General features: G+C 41.5%; 1 protein-coding gene across 1 annotated transcript in view; it reads right to left on the reverse strand.

The window, feature by feature from the left end:
* Window positions 1–9,641, reverse strand: part of LOC120017852 (tau-tubulin kinase 1-like) — a 34,181-nt gene extending 24,540 nt beyond the window's left edge. Inside the window, exons 1-5 of the mRNA XM_038960813.1 lie at window positions 9,489–9,641; window positions 8,141–8,288; window positions 6,769–6,842; window positions 6,336–6,476; window positions 2,643–2,747 (exon numbers count right to left, since the gene is read on the reverse strand). Of these exons, the coding sequence (XP_038816741.1) occupies window positions 2,643–2,747; window positions 6,336–6,476; window positions 6,769–6,842; window positions 8,141–8,288; window positions 9,489–9,596 (576 nt within the window). The 5' untranslated portion in view covers window positions 9,597–9,641. The remainder of the gene's footprint in view (window positions 1–2,642; window positions 2,748–6,335; window positions 6,477–6,768; window positions 6,843–8,140; window positions 8,289–9,488) is intronic.
* Between the last annotated feature and the right edge of the window lie 7,742 nt (window positions 9,642–17,383).

The raw sequence follows: 17,383 nt of genomic DNA on the forward strand, positions 1-17,383 counted from the left end.
CCTGAATCAGGCTAGCAAACTGTATATTAGCCTGAATCAGCCTAGCCAACTGTATATTAGCCTGAATCAGCCTAGCCAACTGTATATTAGCCTGTATCAGGCTAGCCAACTGTATCAAATCAAATCAAATTTTATTGGTCACATACACATGATTAGCAGATGTTAATGCGAGTGTAGTGAAATGCTTGTGCAGTAATGTGCAGTAATATCTAACAAGTAATCTAACAATTCCACAACAACTATCTAATACACACAAATCTAAGTAAAGGGATGGAATAAGAATATGTACATATAAATATATGGATGAGCAATGACCGTGCGGCATAGGCAAGATGCAATAGATGGTATAGAATACAGTATATACAGATGAGATGAGTAATGCAAGCTGTAAACATGATTAAAGTGGCATTATTAAAGTGACTAGTGATCCATTTATTAAAGTGACCAGTGATTTTGAGTCTGTATGTAGGCAGCAGCCTCTCTGTGTTAGTGACGGCTGTTTAACAGTCTGATGGCCATGATATAGAAGCTGTTTTTCAGTCTCTCGGTCCCAGCTTTGATGCACCTGTACTGACCTCGCCTTCTGGATGGAAGTGGGGTGAACAGGCATTGGCTCGGGTGGTTGTTGTCCTTGATGATCTTTTTTGGCCTTTCTGTGACATCGGGTGCTGTAGGTGTCCTGGAGGGCAGGTAGCTTGCCCCCGGTGATGCGTTGTGCAGACCGCACCACCCTCTGGAGAGCTTTGCGGTTGTGGGCGGTGTAGTTGCCGTACCAGGCGGTGATACAGCCTGACAGGATGCTCTCAATTGTGCATCTGTAAAAGTTTGTGAGGGTTTTAGGTGACAAACCAAATTATTCAGCCTCCTGAGGTTGAAGAGGCACTGTTGCGCCTTCTTCACCACACTGTCTGTGTGGGTGGACCATTTCAGTTTGTCCGTGATGTGTACGCCGAGGAACTTAAAACTTTCCACCTGATGTCCCGTCGATGTGGATAGGGGAATGCTCCCTCTGGTGTTTCCCTGAAGTCCACAATCATTCCCTTTGTTTTGTTGATGTTGAGTGAGAGGTTGTTTTCCTAACATCACACTCTGAGTGCCCTCACCTCCTCCCTGTAGGCTGTCTCGTCATGGTTGGTAATCAAGCCCACTACTGTTGAGTCGTCTGCAAACTTGATGATTGAGTTAGAGGCGTGCATGGCCACGCAGTCATGGGTGAACAGGGAGTACAGGAGGGGGCTGAGGACGCACCCTTGTGGGGCCCCAGTGTTGAGGATCAGCGAAGTGGAGCTGTTGTTTCCTACCATCACCACCTGGGGGCGGTCCGTCAGAAAGTCCAGAACCCAATTGCACAGGGCGGGGTTGAGACACAGGGCCTCAAGCTTAATGATGAGCTTGGAGGGTACTATGGTGTTGAATGCTGAGCTGTAGTCAATTAACAGCATTCTTACATAGGTATTCCTCTTTTCCAGATGGGATAGGGCAGTGTGCAGTGTGATGGCGATTGCATTGTTTGTGAACCTATTGGGGCGGTATGCAAATTGAAGTGGGTCTAGGGTGGCAGGTAAGGTGGAGGTGATATGATCCTTGATTAGTCTCTCAAAGCATTTCATGATGACAGAAGTGAGTGCTATATTAGCCCGTATCAGGCTAGCCAACTGTATATTAGCTCGTATCAGGCTAGCCAACCATATATTAGCCCGTACCAGGCTAGCCAACTGTATATTAGCCCGTATCAGGCTAGCCAGCTGTATATTAGCCCGTATCAGGCTAGCCAGCTGTATACAGGCTGATACAGGCTAGACAACTGTATATTAGCCCGTATCAGGCTAGCCAGCTGTATATTAGCCCGTATCAGGCTAGACAACTGTATATTAGCCTGTATCAGGCTAGACAACCGTATATTAGCCTGCATCAGGCTAGCCATCTGTATATTAGCCTGCATCTTGTTTGCCAACTGTCAGTGGTGGGAAAAGTACCCAATTGTCATACTTGAGTAAACGTAAAGATATGTTAACAGAAAATGATTGAAGTAAAAGTGAAAGTCACCCAGTAAAAAACGACTTGAGTAAAAGTCTAAAAGTATTTGGTTTTAAATATACTTAAGTATCAAAAGTAAAAGTATAAATCATTTCAAATTCCTTATATTAGGCAAAGCATACGGCCGCATTTTCTAGTTTTTATTTATTTATGGATAGTCAGGGGCACGTTCCAACTATCAGACATAATTTACAAACGAAGCATGTGTTTAGTGCGTCCACCATATCAGACGCAGTAGGGATGACCAGGGATGTTCTCTTAATAAGTTTGAATTAGACCATTTTCTGTCCTGCTAAACACTCAAAATGTAACGAGTACTTTAGGGTGTCAGAGAAAATATATGGAGTAAAAAGATCATAATTTTCTTTAGGAATGTAGTGAAGTAAAAGTAGTCAAAAATTGTAATAATAAAGTAAAGTACAGATACCCCATAAAACGACTTAAGTAGTACTTTAAAGTAATTTTACTTAAGTAATTTACAACACTGCCAACTGTATATTAGCCTATATAATATTATATATATTGTTGTTAGAATGATTCAATAGCTTTGAATATTAACATACCGTAATACATGACATTAACAAAATCCTTCCATGGCTACTTACCGGTCGAACCTCCCCGGTAGTGTTGGTGTACTGGCGAGCCAGGCCAAAGTCTAACATGAAGCACTTTCTATAGGTGGAGGGGAGTCGACCCATAGCAAAGTTAGACTGGGAAAACAACAGAGAAACAGATTGAGTTGAGGACATCACAGGAATATCAACAGGTGAAGCCCAAAGCAGTGTTTCCCCCTATCATTGTATAGACGTGAGACTAGCTTTTGCCCAGCACCTAAACAAATTAGACTTCTATTGGTTTTAATTGACAATATTGGCGCCAATAAGGCCTAGATGTTACGTTGAGGCTCACTAACCCAAAATGCTATCCATTTTTGAGCACATAGACTGAGATCAACATGGTCTCTCTTACGGCTGCTTAATTAATCAAATTCCGATCCAAATTTAAATATTTATGTGCAATATCCATATCGCAAGAGATCCATATCGCAAGAGATCCATATCGCAAGAGATCCATATCGCAAGAGATCCATATCGCAAGAGATCCATATCGCAAGAGATTCATATCGCATGCAATATTTTGAAATGCTACCCAGCTGCGTATGACATCCGTTTTTATAGTTTTACTTAGTTTTTTTCTACTCTTGCGGCTGCTTCCCACACACACCAGGCCCCGCTCCCCTATCACAGTTCCTCCTCCCCGCTGATAGATTCACTATAAGTTTCAATGCTATTCTGTTAGGTCAAACAGATTGTTCCAAACAAAAACGATGCTGCTTTCCATTTTTCTTATTAATATAAATCATTCTACATTTCTAAAAGTTCACCAAAGTGTTTTGATCTACTGTATATTGCGATACAAATTGCAATCACAATATTTTGTAAAAAAAATGTAATCGCAATTCGATATTTTGCCGATATTATGCAGTCCTAGTCTCTCTTTCTCCGTCTCTCTTACACACTTCCATCTGTCTCGCTCTGTCTCACCCCCACTCGCTCTCTCACTCTCTTTCTCACCACCATTCTTTCTACTCCTTACAATGCATTGTAACCACACATCATAATGCCTTATACCTGCAGGCATTAAGTTACAGTTTTTCTCAATTGCTAAAACACTAAAACCCATTGGCTGAACAAAGTTCTCAGTTGCCTGGACTCATTTAGCTAATTATGCAGTCTGTTGTCAATACCTTAAACCATTTCACATGGTAAAACACAATTTGCAGATCTCACTTAGACTTTTCAGCAAAACTCTAAACACATTCTCATTCTCAAAACACATTCTGCACTCTAATGCACATGTCATCCATACTGGTAAACACAAGTGGCAACAATCAAATACAAATAGAGAACACATGTCATTGATTGAACACAACCACTTAAAATTGATTTAACCTGTTTCAAATGATGCGACACAACCAATATAAGCCAGTTCAGAGAGCAAACAGGTTGTTGAAGGTGGGAAGGAGAAAGTCTGAGAATGGATAGAAGAAACAATGTGAGAGGACGAGGACGAGTGCGTATGCGAGGTGGGCAACGAGGAGGAAGAGGAGGAGGAGGGCAAGAAAGAGGAAGAGGAGGACAAAGAGTGGAAATATCTGATGAAATTCGAGCATCAGTTATAGACCATGTTCTTGTCCATGGACTGACAATGAGGGAAGCAGGACTTAGAGTGCAACCCAATTTGAGCCGATTTTCTGTGTCCACCATAGTAAGGACATTCAGAGAAGAGAACAGGTACAGTATACTACTGTATTTTTGTAATTGCAAATTTACTGTACTACACTATATGCAGCTGTTTCAATAGACATTTGTAGAGTTAATCACTGTATGTATTGTACTGCATGAATATGTTTTGTAACTGCACAACTACTTTTTGTAGAATTGCAAGGCTGCCTCATGCAGGTGGAAGGACAGCTGTATTCACTCGGGAGCAAGAGGCCGTTATAGTTGGCATGGTCCTTCGAGATAATGCAATACGACTCAGAGAAATCCAGGAATGAGTGATACAAGACAACACACACTTCCAGGGAATCGACAGTGTGAGCATTTCCACAATTGACCGTGTCCTCCATCGTAACAGGATGCGAATGAAACAAGTATACAGAGTACCTTTTGAGCGCAACTCACCAAGGGTGAAAGAACTGCGAGCTCAGTATGTGCAAGTGTACATTCAGAAACATTTACTGTAATCCAGATTGTCTACAGTACTAACACATACTATGTGAATGACATTACTCTTCAGTACATACAATGTATGTGAATCAGAAGCCTAATTGTACTCTACAGTATAGCACTGTCTCTGTACGACTTACAAAATCCTACATACAGTATATTGTATTTCTACACAGACAATATTTGACTTGGAATCCTTGGACAAACCCCATGAGTTCATCTTTGTCAATGAAGCAGGCTTCAATCTAACAAAGAGAAGGAGAAACATGATTGGACAGCGGGCCATTGTTAAAGTCCCTGGTCAACGAGGTGGCAATGTCACAATCTGTGCTGCTATCAGCAACCATGGTGTTCTACATCACCATGTTACACTCAGGCCATATAACACCCAGCACCTTCTAAGATTTATTGCCAATCTAAGAGATATTTTATTTGAGCAGCAGGTTCAAGAGCAGCAGGGTCAAGAGCTAAATGAGAATCCCATTCCCACCTATGTGATAGTGTGGGACAATGTCAGTTTCCACCGAGCTGCTCAGGTAAGGGAATGGTTTAACATCAATGGGCAGTTTATGAACTTGTACCTCCCTCCATACTCGCCTTTCCTGAATCCGATTGAGGAGTTTTTCTCCTCTTGGAGATGGAAAGTGTATGATAGACAACCCTACACCAGAGTAAATCTGCTGCAAGCCATGGATTTAGCCTGTGGTGATATAGGTGAGGAATCATGTCAGGGCTGGATAAGGCACACAAGAGGCTTCTTCCCCTGTTGCCTCAGGAGGGACAATATTGCTTGTGATGTCGACGAAGTGCTCTGGCCTGACCCAGCCCAAAGACAAGAAGAAGCACATTGATCACATGTTTACTCCTTTGATTTTTGTCCCTTTTAGTATTGTATACTGTAGTACAGTGCATTGTAGGCTGTATACTGTACAATGGACAAATTGTATGGCCCTGAAAACTGTGCTTTCCATTTATTAACAGTACTGACTGCTCAATAGATTTTGACTGGTTGCAGGTTCATATCAACAAAAAACAAGAATTACAGTATCACAGAGACAAAGGACAAGTTTGTGAGATGCAGGGTACAGTACTGTAAAAATAGGGGTACAAGGAGGAGGAAGAACAAAAAACAAAATTGCAAAGAGCAAAGCAGAGTAGTAATTTCTGATCAAGTTTGAGCTACTATGATAGAACATGTTTTCGTTCATCAAAAGACAATGACGGAAAAATACGAATTTTTTTTAGATTAAAAATGTACTACTCCCTGAGAATTGTATGTTTTGAACAATGTGTTTTCTATTTTTCGGTGTATTGTTTACTGACTGCTTGAGAGTGTATATCATTTTGATCACTTTGTTTATGATTTGAGAGCAGTGTTTGATTTTGAACACAGGTAAAACTGTTTTGAGGCGAATGTTTCATTTTGCGAGAGGAGTCAGAGGTTATGTAAATAGTGCTTGAAGATGAGGTTTTGTGTTTAATATTTTCAGGAAATGGAGCGAGGTTTCAGAAATTGTGTTTTAGCAATTGAGAAAAACTGTAATAGTTACTGAGAACACCACCTACAGGCTTGATGTCTCTGTGCAGGAAGCCCACAGAGTGGATGGCCTCTATGGACTCCAGAATCTGTTTGCCCAGGCGTAGCGTGGTGCTCATGGTGAAGGTGCCGCGAGGCTGACTCCTCCTCAGGTCTGCTAGGTTTCTCCCCTGCTGGGGGGGAGAATGGGTAGGGAAAGAGTGGGGGAGAGGGCGGGGAGGAGAGGGAGAGCGATGGGGAGAGGGTTGGGGGAGAGAGGGAAATGGGAAGAGGGGGAGGAGAAAGAGGGGAGTGGGAGGGAGGTTAGGGGAGGGAGAGATAATGGAGAGGGGGGATAGAGGGGGAGAGAGGGAAAGGGGGAAGAGAGAGGGAGAGAGAGATAATTATTTTTTTACTTATTTGTAGCCTTGGCTGTGATTCTCTCTACCTAAGGTAATTCATTCAGACTGTTTTGATGGTTACCTGAAGTTGCATGACCACATAGTTAAACTTCTCGTTCCTTCCACATCCGATGAATTTACAGACATGATTTTTTCCTGTGAAAGAATGGAGAGAGGTTAGTGTCAATGTTACAATACAGTCAGTATAACATTAGCTATCTATAAATCTACTTGTACCATCACAGTTAAACAACTGATTCAGTTGGATGTTACACCAACCCTTGTAATGATCCCAAAACATTTTGCATCATTGTTAGAAGAATTGGGATCAGATTGCTTTCCTAGGACCTGATACATTCAGAATGTGGTATCTTCCTATATGAATGAGGCATTTATCAGAGATTTAAACATATTAAAAGTCATGTAGTCCCTAGATTTAGTCATACAATACAATTAGGGCATGCTAACTTCAGGCAAGTAATTTCCAATGACCTTAGTTTTTTAGGTTGATTTGCATTTCAATAACAGTAGTAAGAGAACATTCAGGGTATTTCCCCAAGTCATTTGAAGAAGGGTGCTCACTAACAGAAGCACAGCCAGGCAGACACACACTCACACAGTTTCATGCTCATTAACAATCCTCCCTGCCAGCAGTCACACTTCTGTATCTGTTCCTGGGGCTATAGACCAGAACAAGCCACAGAAATATCCCAAAATAAATGCTGCCTAAGAGATTAGAATCTCTGCATATTTCAACACAATATGCTCATGCTCAGGTGGATTGGGGCAAGCTGTTTCTTCTGGGATTCCAACAATGTGAAACACTCAATGCCAAAATATAATTTTGCACAAAGCAGTATAAACCCCAGTGCAACAGACATGTCAACCGATTGACTATCCAACTCATCCAACCCCTGAGCAAAACAAACAATCACCACACCTTCAACCTTGTCCAGACAGATGCCAATAACACTAATCAAATAGCTAGACAGACGAGCGTTTACCTCACTTCACTGTAGACCATAGATAGACAACTTAATTAACCTCGCCATGCTTATTCATGTACAAGGTGATGTTGTCATTGATTGATCGTGTCCTTAGTGATCCCTATCCCTCCTTGATAGATACCTGCCCTTAACTTGCACTTTCTATCTATTTCATAACAGGAGAGTGGAATTCCATCACAGAGGGCTATATACAGTATAGTGCAGGAGGAGGGAAAGACTGGCAAAGGCGGTCCCAGGAACTGAACGCACAACCTTTGGGGTTTTAATAGGTGCTTTGTATGGGTAGCGTTACAGGTGCTTAACCACACCTGTAACGTGTGTGCATGTGTGTGTGTGTGTGTGTGTGTGTGTGTGTGTGTGTGTGTGTGTGTGTGTGTGTGTGTGTGTGTGTGTGTGTGTGTGTGTGTGTGTGTGTGTGTGATACTGCTCAACCACAAAGGCCCTTACCTTGCAGTTTCTTGAGGACGGCCACCTCCATCTTGAGAACCTGTTTAGGCTGCTGGGCTGACTCTACCTTCAGAGCCACATTCTCCCTGGTCAGCAGGTCCAATGCTTCATAGATCTCCCCAAAACCTCCCCCACCAATCTTCTTCAGCTGGAAATGGTGGCAGAGAAGAATAAACACTGTAAAAAACTGAGCAATGTGGATGTTTGCTAGTTATGGTTTGCTGCCTGTTCTTTAAAGTGAACATTTAAAAAATGCTAGTTCTCAACTAGCCTGGTCCCAAAACTGTTTGGGCTGTCTTGCTAACTCTTATAATCATTGTCACACCTAGCACTAGGCAGGTTTCCATTGACCCAGGTTTATTCTACTAAATGGTTTTATTGTAATGTGTAATGGAAAGGCAGGCAGATATAGCAGAAATGTTCTAAAGATCGATAACATTTTTATCCATTTGACAGGGATGGATTTAACATTTTTGTCTTAACTTTCTTTATTGCGACAAATGGTGGTGGAAACTGTGTTTTTCGAATAAATGACTGCCAAATACTTTTGAAGATACACAGGGCACGTAATGACATTGTGTAACTATAAAACTCCACTCCACATTTCATGCTAAATGCCTGCTGCTTGCTAAATCTATTTTGTCAACAATAAAAAATAATGCTTCTTTGCAGGACAAGAATGTCCTGACTTTTAAGAATGTCTGAATTGCTTCACCTTGCTTTTCTGGTTGGCTGGCAAGTTTCACCATCCAATTATTTCAGATGTACAGGAGTGCACGTTTCACCATGACACAGAGAATTATTAGAATATGGCAAATATTAGACAATTATTGCAATCTGGCCATGCCGTCTTTCACGGGCTACCTGAGACAAGAATCAGATAGGTGGGAGGGTATACAGGCTGTCGACAATTTATTAATGAGCAATTTGCCTAAATGGGTCATGGAAACACTTCAACCACTCATTTGTTTTGACACTGTAGGTTTTTGCGAAAAACATTTTTATTGTTTGTTGGTGTGACATCATTACGCCCAGATGTTTTTATTGACAAAATATAGTTACATGTAAACGGACCCTAGCAGACAATTGTCACATCTAATGTATATGGAACATTCTAAATGCCGACAAAAAATAACTGGACAAGTTAATGGAAACATACTGACCGTATGATTTGGCAAGAGAGCACCAACAGCTCTGTGACCAGGCTAGTTCACATCAGGGTAAGGAATATTCCAAATCAGGGATTCTCAACTAATTTAATTTCAATCAATTACTCAATTATTCAACCAATCACTCCGCTGAGACTCAATTACATGGTCAAAATGACACTGAAGATAAATAAACTCACCACTTTCCATCGGTCCTTTACCATGCAGTTGGGAGACAGGATGTCCACCTGCTCCCCCGCTCCGTTCATGTTTTCGTCGGGCTGGGCGACCGTCCCTACACACTGCATTGGTCGGCCAGACAGAGGCACAGCAGCTCCCAACTTGATTCAGCCATTTACCTGGGAAGAAAAACACACTAATGTAGGCTACAAACCCCTTGTAAACTGGAGACATCTCACTCACTAACGCCTCTGAACCCCAAATGTGTCTATGGGCTAATAAGTAAACAATTCAGCTACACGGACAGCACCGTGGCCCGCGTTCAAAACAAATGTGTTGGTCGCAGATTTAGCACCAGGGACAGCAACAGTTAGAGCTAAAACGTGTGATTGCGTGCAAATTCGCTGCAAACGGAATCCATAGGCACAGGTGCGACAGAAGCTCTTTTCAGCACATTGGACAGCGCCACTCATTACAGCACCGTGCAGGCCAAAAATACAGAGACCCCCTAATTTCACACACCTGCTGGCATTCCCTAAGATTGCGCTGACTGCCAGACACCACACCTATTAGAACAGCTGGGGTCAAGGCATTCTCAAATCAAATGCAGAAGCATGAGAGAACATGCTGAGCCTCACACCAGTGTGGAAGCTTCCCACTGCCCTAGACAATGTGCGGAAGATACCCTCAATGCAACAATACATGCAAGTCTGAAGAACAAGCAGGCAGATGCAGGCAGATTCTGCAAATCTTCTCAAAGATGTCAGAGGAATGGAGTGTAAAGTAAGAAAGCAATATACAGGTTAATTAACTCTGTCATGTAATTCATTCCAGGTTCAATAATGCCAATTCACACTTTGTTGATTACAGTAAAGTACATAAAAAATAATTAAGTTTACCTGGCAGACATTTTTTCAAAAAATTGATCTCCCTTTTCTTCTCCCAGGTTTTAGCAACCTGCATTAGGGACTTTGGATTGAACAACTCCAATACCACACACCCAGATTTGGAAAAACCCTTTTAGTAGGCATATATTTGAGTTATGTCTTTACATTCTTCAAAATCTGTAACTAACCAAAATCAACACACAAAAAAGACAGAGCGGTCAATTGTAACAATTATGATAATTGTGGGTTCGATTCCCGAAAATGTATGGATTCACTCACTGCTGTAGGTCGATCTGGATAACAGCGTCTGCTAAACGACTAAAATGTAAAACAACCGCCAAAAGATGTCATTAGGAAAGGGTGTAGCCTACCATTTCAGTAGCCCACTGCACTTATGAGGTTGGGCCTATGCATTGCCATTTGCGCTCTCACCTTACTGCTACAACAGGGAGGGACTCGTTCTGTTTCTAATATGCTTTCCTTAGATATAACTCCATAAGGCACAACCTCTTTATCGCAACTAACAGCAGTCCCCGGGCACAGAAGCTCTACTATCATTCTCCTCCTACTGTTACATTTTCTCCGCACTGCAGTTTCAGTGCTCCCTCAACGGGTAGGCAACCATTCGAGCGTCAGGCGGCGCGCACAGTCCATCCAGAGTAGGCTTGACGTTTTCCAAGAATTCACCATTGCACACATTCACCAATTGCACTGCGCCCTTGGCCCAATGGGCATGTTGTGTAGCTTTACTCTGCCCCTAAAAAATATTTCGGGAATCACCTAATTGACCAATATCACACATTTCAACCGCGATACAACATTCCACTGCATGGGAAGGGCGCAAGTGGCACTACGGGAAATGTCGTTTACAATCTGGAAAGCCCACGCAAAGGAACCCGATTAGATGCTTGTAAAAGACTACATCTCCCGTTGTAATTGAATCAAATCCCTGACGTAAGTCTGCATTATGGTGAATTTTTATAAATTATTAATGATTATTGTTATATAGATGTAAAATAAACGAATTGTCATGTTTAAACTCTTGACATCATCTGGCAACGTTGCCAATAATTGTGTTGTAGATTGCCAATCATCTATTCCAGATTTCTTTCTTCTCTAGAAACAGCAAAGGGGCGTTTGCTATCCCAAGTTATCATAGCAAAGCGAGCGACCGTGTATCAGCATTATTATAGCCAAGGTGCCAATGCCTTTGAATGTGCTTTATGTCCGCAATATCATCTACGTCAATTCAACAAAGAGAAAAACATTGCATCCAGACCTTATCTTCTGACGTCGGTGTAAGGCCTCGGTGCGCGAGGAATTTGAGAGGTGCATAATTTCTTGAGCGAGGTCGTGGTAAAGACATAGGCTATGTGTCGGTTATCGTTGCACCAGTCTCCATTCTCCCCGTTATCCGCTTCGTTCTACTCCTCTGAATCAGGGTTTCCACTAGTTACCACAGCCCAAAAGTCTGGCTGTAGACGTATCGTAAAAATGCATGATATTGTTGTTGCTTTTTGGTCTTAATTTAAGGTTAGGGTTAGGCATACGGTTAGCAGTGTGGTTAAGGTTGGGGAATTAGGTTTAAAATCAGATTTTAAGCATATAAATGGTAGAAATGGGCGGGATTTATGACTTTGTGGCTGTGGTAACTACTGGCGACTCTGAATCAGCATCACCGAGATACTCCCAGTATGCAACGCGCTAGGTCCTGCGTGATCATGGATGGTTGTTGCGTGGCAACGTGATGAGCAGCGCTCGAGAAGCGCCTATTGAGGAATGACAAATGTGCCAGGAGTGGTAGTTTCAGTAGCAGTACCAAATTAACAGTGTGTCTGCCATAGCGTAGGCTATTAGGGCAATGCACAAATGCACAATAATCTCACACTGAATCCCCCATGGCCTCTTTTGTGGATATTTAATTTTACGCACAAGAGGGCACTGTTTTCCCACAGATAAATGAAAATGATCAGTTGGGCATTTTACCTTGATATTTGGCTCTCAAGACCAGAGCTTTTTGCAAAATACACACTTTATTTTTTCTTTCTTTTCTGTTAAGTAACTCAGTTGCGGACTCAACTTACTGTTGAGAGTTATACAGGTGGAATACACAAGCTACAAGTTGGACATTTGGTAGTGCATCAGCAGTTTTTCACTTGTTATGTCAGTCAATGACAGTCACTCAAAGCCCATGTTAGCGAAAACATTTTAGATTGCTAGGTAAGGTAGTCTAGCCAGCTATCTAAACCAAGTAGTAGCCTAATCATCATCAAATTACAGACTGGGCACACAGGGCATTGATTTTGTTAGTCACTCTCACTCAGATATCGTATGAAAATGGCATTGGTCGAGGCAAAATGTGTAGAATTGTAGGATTTGATTTGAATGTACAGAATTGCAGGAAATTAGCTATAAAACTGCAAAAGAACAATCACCACCTCATGGCAAAATGAGTAGAATTGCATGACATTAAATGTAAATCTGCAACATTTTTGCATTAACACTGTAAGGTGGGGAGGGGGGGGCTCGCTTAGGGCCTTCAAAAAGGCTAGGGGTCGATCTGCTCAAGACTTTCAATAGAATCATCCATATGGTGTGTTCATATAGACGTTTCTGAGAAGACGTTGCAAGTTGCAATCACTATTTAATTCGCAGTAGGTTCCTTTCGGGATGGCAGGCCAACCAAGCGAGATGTAAGTTCTTGGACTAGAGAAAAAAACGACTGCAGGATAAGCTTTCAGAAACACAGAAGAAACTGTAATGAGAGTGGAGTGGCTGCGTAAGTGACAACTGTGAAGTGAGCAACATTAATGATAGTGGAAGTGAGCAACATTCCAATAATAGTGGAATCAGCCGTTCACCTTCAAAATATAAGCACCGCATTGAAACAGATGCAAACAAATAGGCCTACGGTTATGCTACAATTGGACTAGGTAATGCTAAACAAAGTTGAAATGTTATTAAATCATTTAAACCAAAGACAAATAGTAAAAATCAGTTGAGACCTCACTGTGGATGTATTGGACTGCATAATTGCATATGGGGCCCTGCTGGAAAATTCCGTTTAGACCAGCTTGGTTGAGATAGTTGACCAGCTTGTGGTACATTGCTTGTAGTGTGGCACATTCATCATCACTTTTTTATCATAGCATGGTTAATTGGGTTATTAAAAAAAACATTGGTTCTTTTGGTATTTCAGTCAGCTTTTCAAGATACGTCACGATCTTGATGCATTGGTTGTTTCGAGATGCTGCACTACAAAGCTGAACTATGAGTACAGTACAAGAGTGTCCACTTCTGTTTTTTATACCTGCCTTTCTCACTAAAAAAGTCAACCTTTTCTTCTGCAAACCCTGTTCCATGATGACAACCGGTAATGCTGTACAATTGCCTCGTTTTTAATTTACCTCTTGTAAGGTCTATTTTATTTTGTGTTTCATCTAACATAGTTGCAAGAAAGCTATAAAAACACTGGCAGAAGTTAGTCTACATGGGGATTTAAATGATTTTTGTCTTCCTATGACTGTCTGTGTCTAGGTGGGAGTTCCTGTCCCAGTTCAAAGGTTCCATTACCTACAGTTTCGACAGGAAATCTCTCTTTTGGCCCCCAAAGCCATTCCCATAGCTGCTATCTGTTCAGTTACTAAAGCTATTCAATGCAAGTGTGCTTGGAGCTACAAGAATGAAGTATCACCACACTAGACTGGAACATTTATTACTTATTGACTTAGGTACAGTGCCTTCGGAAAGTATTCAGATCCCTTGACTTTTTCCACATGTTGTTTACGATACAGGTTTATTTTAATTATTTTTTTCAACAATCGACACACAATACCCAATAATGACAAAGCAAAAACAGGCTTTTAGAAATGTTTGCAAATTATAAAATAAAATAAAACAGATATAGCTTATTTACATAAGTATTCAGACCCTTTGTTATGAGACTCGAAATTGAGCTCAGGTGCATCCTGTCTCATTGATCATCCTTGATATGTTTCTACAACTTGATTGGAGTCCACCTGTGATAAATTTAATTGATTGGACATGATTTGGAAAGGCACAATACAAGGTCCCACAGTTGACAGTGCACGTCAGAGCAAAAACGAAGTCATGAGGTCGAAGGAATTGTCCGTAGAGCTCCGAGACAGGATTGTGTCGAGGCACAGATCTGGGGAAGGGTACAAAAACATTTCTGTAGCATTGAAGGTCCCCAAGAACACATTGGCCTCCATAATTCTTAAATGAATGAAGTTTGAAACCACCAAGACTCTTCTTAGAGCTGGCCACTGGCCAGACTGAGCAATCCGGGGAGAAGGGCCATGGTCAGGGAGGTGACCAAGAACCTAATGGTCTAGAGTTCCTCTGTGGAGATGGGAGAACGTTCTAGAAGGACAACCATCTCTGCAGCCCTCCACCAATCAGGCTTTTATGGTAGAGTGGTCAGACGAAAGCCACACCTTAGTAAAAGGCACATGACAGCCCGCTTGTAGTTTGCCAAAAGGCACCTAAAGGCTCTCAGACCATGAAAAACAAGATTCTCTGGTCTGATGAAAGCAAGATTGAACTCTTTGTCCTGAATGCCAAGCGTCACGTCTGGAGGAAACCTGGCACTATCCCTACGGTGAAGCATGGTGGTGGCAGCATCATGCTGTGGGGATGTTTTTCAGCAACAGGGACTGGGAGACTAGTCAGGATCGAGGCAAATACGAACGGAGCAAAGTACAGAGAGATCCTTGATGAAAACCTGCTCCAGAGCGTTCAGGACCTCAGACTGGGGTGAAGGTTTACCTTCCAACACAACAATGACCCTAAGCACACAGCCAAGACAACGCAGGAGTGGCTTCGGGACAAGTCTCTGAATGCTTTGAGTGGCCCAGCCAGAGCCCAGACTTGAACCCGGTCGAACATCTCTAGAGAGACCTGCAAATAGCTGTGCAGCGACGCTCCTCATCCAACCTGACAGAGCTTGAGAGGATCTACAGAGAAGAATGGGAGAAACTCCCCAAATACAGGTGTGCCAAGCTTGTAGCGTCATACCCAAGAAGACTCGATGATGTAATCGCTGCCAAAGGTGTTTCAACAAATGACTGAGTAAAGGGTCTGAATACTTATGTAAACGTGATATTTCCTTATTTTTTAAAAATAAATTAGCAACATTTTCTAAAAACTGTTTTGGGGTATTGTGTGTAGATTAAGGAGGGGAGGAAAAACTATTTAAGGAATTTTAGATTAGGGCTGTAACGCAACAAAATGTGGAAAAAGTCAAGGGGTCTGAGTACTTTCCGAAGGCACTGTATTTCAAAAGCCAGCAATAACTGACCAGCAAGTATTGAAGGAAACATCAATTTATTGCACCCATTGACTTATATCATAATGACCTTATGAATAAAATGTTTCTTTTTGGCAGCTCCTTTTTTAGAATAAAACTGTTGCATCCAATGTCCCAACATTTGCTACTATGACATCACAGAATGTTCTGTTCTGTTTGTTTGTTACTATTTTGCCTTCCTTCTCTCCATGTTGGTTAATTGCTTCATCATCTTAGGTGCTACTCTGTTCTCAAACTGGGTAGCAGTTAATTTACAGGCTAATCTGGGCCACCGTCTTCTTATCTCCACCCTATTTGTTGCCTTCATGTTTTTTTTGTTTGTGGAACTACATGTCTGTGCTCTTCTTTTAAAAAAAAATGTTTTGGGAGGGTCTTTTCATTTGATGTATTTACACTTCAGTGTGTTGTTTTTAAAGGCTCCAGTTAGGCCTATATGAAACCAGAGTCCCTGTGCAGCTGCCACATACAGATGTAGGATCTTCATTTGATTTCCACTTTGACATTTGAGACTTGATTTGCCCTAATGAAAAGTGTATCAACCTCGACAAAAATGTCCATTAATTATTATTCACATAATAATTCACATTTCCTGTTGCTGCAGGATTCTTTTCCTGCTGTAGTAAACTGGCTCAAATGTAGATCCTACATCTGTAGTGTTTAGTCAGGATAGTAGTTGGCCTATCATTCATCTGCATGGGACTTCATAGACTGTTCTCTCTGCTGCAGCACGGCTAACGGTATGATACATCAAGAACCAACAGGACCCTGAACAGCGTCTAACCCCAAGCCATAAGACTGCTAAATAGTTAGTTAAATAGTTAGCCTAATAGGTACTGAAGTCCCGTACTGTAAGAAGGTAGTATTATAAAATTACATTTCTGTTTGCTTCCAAACCTCTAATTCCTTAAATTGTTAAATTGTTGTATTAAGTTAAAATAAGTATTTTTCCTTTTTCAGTGGTCCATATGTTATATCCATGTATTTTGACACTCCTGAAGACCACCTCCAAGTCTAGTATTGATGCATTTGGGAATACAACATGCCCTTCAAATCAGTGTTAGTAATGTAGGATTATTTCCTGAGTAATTATTTCATTTATATGTCAGTTATACACAATGCTAATATGTGGTGAATCTGTTTTACAGGAAATAACTGTGTTTACCTATTTCTTTACCTGATACAAATTATATGTTTTCCTATTGGCCAATGCTTTGACTGTGTGGGGTTAAACTTTATTGATACAGGAAGTGACAGACAGTTCTAGTACCGTGGCTGATGGTGTTTAATGTGGTTTGACCCGATAAAGCTGCTTAATAGTTATCTGTCTCCATCCAGTCCTTGCACCTACAGAAAGTCATCCATTCACCTGTACTCGGACACTTCATTTACAGTATGTTAGTCTGGCTCAATGTGAAGGTCCTCTTCACAGGTGTTTGCGTCTCATGATTTCAGCCATCAAATCTGTATTATGTAAGAGCTCGGTTTGTACAGACATTTGTAAAGAAATATTACTTGTCAGCACAAGGACAGCAATTACCTTATGCACCCATATTAAACCCATAATAAAGATCTATTGAGTGATTGGAGTTATTGGAAAAGCCTAGAGGTGTCCCTTGTCCCTTCATTACACAGTGTTGTTTAAGAAGAGGAGTTTGATCCCTGATAACAAGAGAACATATTGATCTCTATGTTCCAGCAA

Source organism: Salvelinus namaycush, chromosome 22 (genome assembly GCF_016432855.1).
Source record: "Salvelinus namaycush isolate Seneca chromosome 22, SaNama_1.0, whole genome shotgun sequence".
In the NCBI taxonomy this organism is placed as follows: domain Eukaryota; kingdom Metazoa; phylum Chordata; class Actinopteri; order Salmoniformes; family Salmonidae; genus Salvelinus; species Salvelinus namaycush.